The sequence below is a fragment of the Salvelinus sp. IW2-2015 genome, unplaced genomic scaffold (assembly GCF_002910315.2).
Source record: "Salvelinus sp. IW2-2015 unplaced genomic scaffold, ASM291031v2 Un_scaffold1707, whole genome shotgun sequence".
NCBI lineage: Eukaryota > Metazoa > Chordata > Actinopteri > Salmoniformes > Salmonidae > Salvelinus > Salvelinus sp. IW2-2015.
The window spans coordinates 137422-145537 of record NW_019943098.1 but is presented as its reverse complement, the minus strand read 5'-3'; the positions used below and the strand labels follow the sequence as shown (position 1 = coordinate 145537).

The following is an 8116-nucleotide window of genomic DNA, read 5'->3' as shown; positions in this document are numbered from 1 at the left end:
CAAGCCTGACCGTCGTCGTCCCGGACGGCAAGCTGCCGTCGTCCCCAGACGGGGCCAAGCTTCCGTCGTCGCTCCAGACGGGGCAAGCTTCCGTCGTCGTCCACGACGGGGCAAGCTATTTTAGTTTCCAACATATTTGAGTAGCACAGAAGCTTTGAGATGGGTGGGCCCTAACACAGGTCAGTGGGATGGCAGTCCGTCTAGGGAAAACACTGCAGTGGTCTGTTCCAAAACTAGCATTACATGCTACGTAGCAAATTATCTAGACAATAGAATGTTGATTAACGCTACGTTTCTACCACATTATTGTTTTGTAATTAAAAACACTTAGATGTCAGACTATTTTAGTGACTTTTCTTTGTGTACCTTCTACCCCTTTCTCTCCCCAATTTCGTGAAATCCAATTGGTAGTTACAGTCTTGTCCCTTACGGACTCGGGAGAGGTGAAGGTCGAGAGCCGTGTGTCCTCCTAAACAKGACCCRGCCAAGCCGCACTGCTTTTTGACACACTGCTCGCTTAACCTGGAAGCCAGCCGCACCAATGTGTCGGTGGAAACACCGTCCAACTGGCGACCGAAATCAGCTTGCAGGCGACCGGTCCGCCACAAGGAGTCGCTAGAGTGTGATGGGACAAGGAAATCCCGGCCGGCCAAACCCTCTCCTAACCCGGACGACACAGGGCCAATTGTCCGCCGCCTCATGGGTCTCCCGGTCACGTCCGGCTGTGACACAGCCTGGGATCGAACCCGGGGCTGTAGTGAAGGTTCAAGCACCGCGATGCAGCGCCTTGCGCCACTCAGGAGGCCCAGACTATCACTGATTTTAGTAGTGTGTTTTATGTCGAGAAGCAGTCTATTGTGTGTTATCAGCACTGCCTGCCTGGGACTGGAGTACTGTAGGATGGCAGACCGCCATAGCCCTCTATTGTCTAGGGAAAACGATGCAGTAGTCTGGCTCTACACACACACACACACACACACACACACACTTACTTCTTGGCTGGGGCTCCTCCGAACTGCAGATCTGAGGAGAGAGAGAGAGATGGGTGAGTTGTATTTAAATCTCCAGAGAGAGAGAGTATCTAAGCCAGACAGAAAGCCAGCCAGCTCTGGAGAGTAGTGAAGGCTCCTAAATACTGTTTACAGTAAGAGTAGCGGCTTGTGATCAGTGGCTCCCTATTGGGTTCCCTCTCACTGTCCTTTCCCTGCCTGTCCTCTCTCTGTCTGCCCAAACCTCTGATAGCTACTAGGGACAATACCTACCATTAGGTAATCCAATGGACCGAGAGGGAGAGGAGAGAGGGGGAGAGGAGAGAGAATAGAGGGGTAGAGAATAGAGGGGTAGAGAATAGAGGGGTAGAGAATAGAGGGGTCAGAGATAGAGGGGTAGAGAATAGAGGGGGAGAGAAATAGAAGGGGGAGCAGGAGAGAGGGGGAAGGAGAGAGGGGGAGAGGAGAAAAAGAAGAGGGAGAGATAGTGGGGGAGAGAGAGAGGGAGTGAGACATAGAGGGGGAGAGGAGAGAGGGGGAGAGAAATGAGTGGTAAAGATAGAGGGGTAGGACGTAGAGGGGTAGAGAATAGAAGGGTAGAGAATAAGGGGGGAGGGAGAGAGGGGGAGAGAGGGGGAGAAGGAGAGTAGGGGGGAAGAAATAGGGGGGGAGAGGAGAGAGGGTAGAGAGATAGAGGGGGAGAGGAGAGGGGGGAGAGGAGTCAGCACAATGCACAAAGAGAAAGACAAGGAAGAAACAGATGAGGACACAAAAGTACTATGTGTGTCTCTGTACAGTACTCACTGCCAACGAGGTTGGCGAGGGAGGAGTCCAGGTCGTTGGCCAGCAGCTTGCCCCCTGGGTGGTACCCTGGATGGGGGTGACTTGGGTGGGGGTGGTGGAGGGCCATGGGGGGAGCCTGGTTATGGTTGGACACTGTGGGCTTCAGCAGGTCCCCAAGAGCATCAAACCCTGGAGGACACAGAGATAGACACCGGTTAATACATTACACACACACACAGCACAAAGCCAAGCAGGTACATTATACATACACAAGGATATCAGCATTACACAAAGCGTAGGCCACGAACTCACACACAGATGGGTTATGAGGGTTAAAGAAAAGCACTGCATGCAGGAAAGGTTTGAGAGAGAGAGAAAGGACTTGGGGGGGGGGGGGGGGGGGGAGGACCAGGTTGTGGGATATCATGACAGAGTCATGAAGTCAAAAGGCTGTGTTCCATTCCTTTGATATCTATGCTCAGGGCTTCAGTAGCTGTGTCCCGTCTATTCATTGTATTTCTAGGATTCAGCCTCAGGGGCGGTAGCTGTATTTGGAGTGATGATGGACTTCTGTTATTGAGTCATTACGCTGATCGATTCTATTCATTACATTTCTAGACTAAAACAGTAGAAGTGTGACCCATTTAGTTCTACCGTTTCTAGTCAGTCACAGTCGACAAGAATTATTATTATTTTTTAAATCCAAATCTATTTCTAGCCTGAGTAGGCTAGCTATTTTTGTGTGCTGATGAATTTTATGTGCTTGTTGTTGTGGAGTCATTACCCAGATGGATTCTATTAACTCTGTTTCTGGACGAAAACAGTAGCTTTATCCTTTCTATGTATCCTATTTCTAGGCCCAGCAGCTGTGTTATGATGGATTTATGTTCTTGTGGTTGCCATGTTGTGAAGTCATTACGCTGATTGAGGCTGTGTATTCTAGCAGCCAAGAGGGCAGTCTAGCGACGCACACCTGTACTGTATTAATGTATACAGGGTTGACTGGTGTAGTTACACAGCAGTGAGAGTCAATGAGAAATGAAGTAATTCACGGTGTAAATGTTAAATTATATTACTATAACCATGGTCTAGTCTGGTCCTCATTCTGCTAATGGGGACACAATACCACACACACACACAGAGAGAGAGAGAGAGACAGAGAGAGAGAGCGAGAGAGATAGTAATGGAGAAACGAGCAAAGAGACAAGCGTAGCCAGGCCGACAGGAGGACGACAGAGGGGGACGGACGGAAGGAGTACGACAGAGGGGGACGGACGGAAGGAAGGAGGAGGAGGACGACAGATGGGGGAACGGAATGAAGGAAGGAGGACGACAGAGGGGACGGAAGGAAGAGGAATACGAACATGAGGAGGAGACGGACGGAAAGGGGAAGGAAGGAGGAGACGACAGAGGGGGACGGAAGGACGGAAGGAAGGAGGAGGGGACGACAGAAGGGGACGGCCAGGAGGAAGGGAGGAGAGACGAAAGAGAAAACGACAGAGGGGGGACGGAGACGGAAGGAAGGAGGAGGAACGACAAGGGGGACGGACGGAAGAAGGAAGGAGAGAGACGGACGGACGGAACGGACGGAACGGAGGAGGAAGGACGGACGGAAGGAAGGAGGAGGAGGACGACAGAGGGGGACGATGGACGGAAGGAAGGAGGAAGACGACAGAGGGGACTGGAAACGGAAGAAGGAAGGAAGGAGGAGGACGACAAGGGGACAACGGACGGAAAGAAGGAGGAGGAGGCACGACAGAGGGGACGGACGGACACCGGAAGGAAAGGAGGAGGACGACAACCGGAAGGAAGGAGGAGGACCGGACCGGAAGGAAGGAAGGAGGGAGGACGACAGAGGGGACGGACGGAAAGGAAGGAAGAGGAGGACGACACAGAGGGGACGGACAGACAGGAAGTAGAGGAGGACGACAGAGGGGACGGACGGAAAGGAAGGAAGAAGGAAGGAGAGGACGACAGAGGGGGACGAACGAAGAAGAGAAGTACCAACAGAGGAGGACGGAATCCAGGAAGGAAGGAGGAGAGGAGGGACGGACGACGGACGGAAGGAAGGAGGAGGAGGACGACAGAGGGGGACGGACGGACGGAAGGAAGGAGGAGGACGACAGAGGGGGACGGAAYGAGGACGACCCTCCCTCATCTCCCTCATCTCCTCCCACCACTTGACTAAGAGAAAGTTAAGTGAGGGAGCGGAGATAAAGGAGGAATCATATTTGGTTAGGAAGCTGTGTCTAGCTTCAGGAGTGTGCTGACATAGCAATGCATCCCAGATGGCACCCTATTCCCTACATACTACACTACTTTTAGTCGGAGCCCTACGGGGTCAAAAGTAGTGTCGTTTGTAGGGAATAGGGTGCCATCTGGAACTCCACGTTGATAAAGTAGGAACTTCCTGCTTGGTTCAGCAGGAAACAGAGAGAGAGAGAGGAAGAAGACAGAGGGGGTAGACAGAGGGGGTAGACAGAGGGGGTAGACAGAGGGGGTAGACAGAGGGGGTAGACAGAGGGGGTAGACAGAGGGGGTAGAGAGCCTCGACCCCGCAGAAAAACAAGAAAGAAAGAAGAGTTACCCGTTAGCTAAGTGTTTGGAGGGACCTCAGACTGAGACAGAGGCAGTAGAGGGAAGAGGGGAATAGATGAAGAGAGGAGAACACATGGAAAGGTAGCGGCTCTGAAGAGATGGGCTGTCTGTCACGTGGGATGGCGGGACGGTGTGAACGACAACAAATGGATGGGTGACAGACCAATGGGAATGAGATGACCAGAACACACACACACACACACAGCGATGCAAGATGAAACAGGGGTAGTAGGAACACCTAAAGCTGAATGATTTTGTGGCAACACAAACCAAGCCAGAAGTAAGAAGTAGTCTAACAGCTAGTTGTAATCATAGGTAGTAAACTAAACCAAGACAGAGTTATTCATTTAGTGTATGGTTCTCTTTACCATCAGCGGCTGGCTGCACGCCGTTATTGGCTATTCCTCTAGCCCCGCCCCCAAAAACAGCATCAAAATCTACACTTATGGAGGACTGGGCTTGCACAGCAGCACCTAGGAGACAGAGGTCAGAGGGCATGAGACTGTTGTCAGGGCTACATAAAACTGGCTTTAGGCGGAACACATTGTGAACACAGAGGAAGCACTGGCTGGCTCTCAGTAAATAATATTTATTTATCTCTGTTGCTAGGGAGCGTGGGGCCATCATAAGAGCTACGTTACGCTGAAGGTTTTAACACTGTCGTAACCGCCACATAGGACGCATTTCAATGTTTCTAATAGAAAAGAAAATGGTGGCTAGACGATTGATGAAAGGATGATGTAATGGATAAAACGCATGAATGACTGAATACATGACACAGGAAATACATTTTMATATTTACAATTAAAAAAAGAGACCCGTAATTCAGAGACCAAAATAAAACCCCTGAAGTCTAAACATAGAGGCTTGTCAGGACAAAGGGTTTTACACGTGTTTTGTGTGACTATACACAGAGCTTATCAACACTCTATCTCCACCCTCCTTCTGAACCAGAAGTTCAGGAGGTTAAGTGAGAAAAACAAACTACTTCCTGTGTTGATTAGTAGCGTGCGTGTCTATGTCCTACCTCCCCAGGCACTGGGGGCTGTAGAGATGGAAGGAGTGCTCTGGACAGCAGGGATGAAGGCTGGCTGCAGGTCAAACAGATCACTAGTGAGGTTGGGCATGCTGGAGGGGAGGGAGAGAAAGAAAAAATCAATGAGTGAGTAAATGTGATTAAAATCGCCCTTCTACTTAATCAACGTATCTTTAAAAAGACTGCTAGCAACGATTAAGCCAAGAAAACAAACCCAAACAAGTAATCAAATCATAGATCTTTCATTTGCGCAAATATCAGCTTTGACGTAAGCAGAGGAATAATAACTGATCATGTGAACGACAAACATTTTTAAACATCAATGACGTTGATTCAATTCAATTAGTCTTTTTGATTTGATCAGGGCACTTTGGACTACGGTGGTTGTTGTTGAGACGGCTCATAGACTAATATCTATATTAACTGTTATAACCACCTACAACCTGTCATTAGCATGTTATAACCTACCTATTGGTGGATGGTGTGTTGAATAGCTCCATGGCCTGGTTGGTGTTGTGGTTGACACTGCCCATCGACTGTGTACTGGGGGAAGCAGAGGGAGAGATGGACACACTGACCTCCTTCAGACGCTGGTCCTGGAGGAACAGGGAAACACACCGTCAAACATTGAGTACGAGTTGGCTAACACACCTGACTTTACTAACATGTTTTAGCCTTGAGCAGATACATTTTTTTTTTTTTTTTTTTTTTTTAATTTAGATTTTTTTTCTCCGCGTTTATAGAGAGCAGTATGACGGACCAGTGTCAGAGTGTTCCGAGGAAAACTCAAACTCTTCAGCTGGAAATTGTGAAATGGCAACATGTTTTCTACAGGACTATTTGCTAGCTAGAAGTCTGCTGCAGAAGTCACAACGTGTTTTCTACAGGACTATTATGCTAGCTAGAAGGTCTGCTGCAGAAGTCACAACGTGTTTTCTACAGGACTATTGCCTAGCTAGAGTCTGCCTGCGAAGTCAAACCGTGTTTTCTACAGGATATTTTGCTAGCAGAAGTCTGCTGCAGAAGTACAGACGTGGTTTTCTACAGGATATTTGCTAGCTGAGAGTCTCTGCAGAAGTCACACGTGTTATTTTCTACAGGACTATTGCTAGCCTAGAGGTCTGCGGCAGAAGTCACATACAGTGTTTTCCTACAGGACTATTTGCTAGCTAGAAGTCCTGCGGCAGGAAGTCACAACGTGTTTCTACAGGACTACATTTGCTAGCTAGACGTCTGCTGCAGTAATCACAACGTGTTTTCTACAGGACTTATTTGCAGCTAGAAGTCCTGGCTGCAAGAAGTCCACCAACGTGTTTTTCTTACAGGACCTATTTGCTAAGCTTAGAGATGCTGCTGCAGAAGTCACACTGGTGTCTTCTACCGGACTATTTGCTAGCTAGAAGTTTGCTGCAGAATCACAAGTCGTTTTTCTTACAGCTATTGCTAGCTAGAAGTCTGCGGCAGAAGTCACAATGTGTTTTCTACAGGACTATTTGCTAGCTAGAAGTCTGCTGCAGAAGTCACAACGTGTTGTGCCCAGCCTCATAACAGCTGGAGTGTGTGAAACTTCCAGCGATGCTTTCAGGCAGTTAAATACGACTAGTGTTTTTCTGTAGTTTCGTTGTTATGGTATTTCTATCTCCCAAGTGAAATGATGTTTAGTGTAGCAATATAGTGTAAACTGGTGTACTGTTGTAATGCTGTTTAGTGTAGCAGTGCTCCCATTCTAAGGCCTGCTGTCTCTCCTTATAACCTTTTCTTCGTGTGTGTGTGTGTGTGTGTGTGTGTCTGTGTGTGTGTCTGTGTGTGTGTCTGTGTGTGTGTCTGTGTGTGTGTGTGTGTCTGTGTGTGTACTTGTTTTTCTACCTTATCAGGAACCCAATGTCCTCACATTTCACCTTATTGTTCTCCTACCTTGTCAAAAGTTTTGAAAAGTCAGGACTTGAATTTGTTTGAATACTATTTTAAGCTTAGGTTTAGGGTTTTGGGGTAAGGGTTTTTGGAGTTAGGGTAAGGGTTTTTGGAGTTAGGGTAAGGTTAAGGGAAAAGAGGATTTTTTAAATGGTGGAAGAAATGTTACACTCCAAAAAGTCCATTTCCCCAAACACACAGCTGTGTCCCAGCGTATCAGCCTAATGATGTTACCTGTACCTTGAGGGCCTGCAGTCTGGCCTGCTCCTCTTCTAAGGCCTGCAGTCTCTCCTTCTCGTCCATGCGGCTGAAGGACATGCCTGTACTGGACAGAGACGTCACCGCACTGGACAGAGTGGACGCTCTATAGTGGGAGAACAGGYAGAGAGGACAGCTTTTATATACAGTATAAACGTGAAGAGGGTGAGCGAGAGAGAAAAGAGGAACCAGAGATTTAGATAGTGTATATACCACTGGTAGCAGCGATAGTCTCTGATTCAGAGAGGTTAAATACGGAGGACACATTTCAGTTGAATGCATTCAGTTGTACAACTGACTAGGTATCCTCATTTCCCTTCATGTAAATGCTGACAAAATTAGTTGAATTTCAAACCTCTTGTCTCCACTGGGAGGAATGTCTTAAGGGTTTTATGGTAAAGTATAACAATGCTCTTGTTATACAGGTTTTATGGTAAAGTATAACAATGCTCTTGTTATACAGGTTTTATGGTAAAGTATAACTATGCTCTTGTTATACAGGTTTTATGGTAAAGTATAACTATGCTCTTGTTATACAGGT

The 8116-nt window shown here is 47.9% G+C and overlaps 1 protein-coding gene across 3 annotated transcripts; it reads right to left on the bottom strand.

The window, feature by feature from the left end:
* Positions 1–74: 74 nt before the first annotated feature.
* On the bottom strand, positions 75–8102 carry LOC139024616 (phosphatidylinositol-binding clathrin assembly protein-like). Of its 3 annotated transcripts, none has more exons than XM_070439498.1 (6): positions 7552–8102; positions 5875–6002; positions 5398–5498; positions 4739–4843; positions 1794–1961; positions 77–1023 (listed from the first exon to the last, which is right to left on the bottom strand). In XM_070439498.1, exons 1-6 carry the CDS (start codon positions 7855–7857, stop codon positions 989–991), a joined length of 843 nt encoding a protein of 280 aa, XP_070295599.1. In that variant the 5' UTR covers positions 7858–8102; the 3' UTR covers positions 77–988. The 3 variants fall into 3 exon arrangements, with proteins under 3 accessions (XP_070295602.1, XP_070295599.1, XP_070295601.1); XM_070439500.1 differs by having other exon boundaries at positions 78–1023; positions 7558–7867; XM_070439501.1 differs by lacking the exon at positions 4739–4843 and having other exon boundaries at positions 75–1023.
* Between the last annotated feature and the right edge of the window lie 14 nt (positions 8103–8116).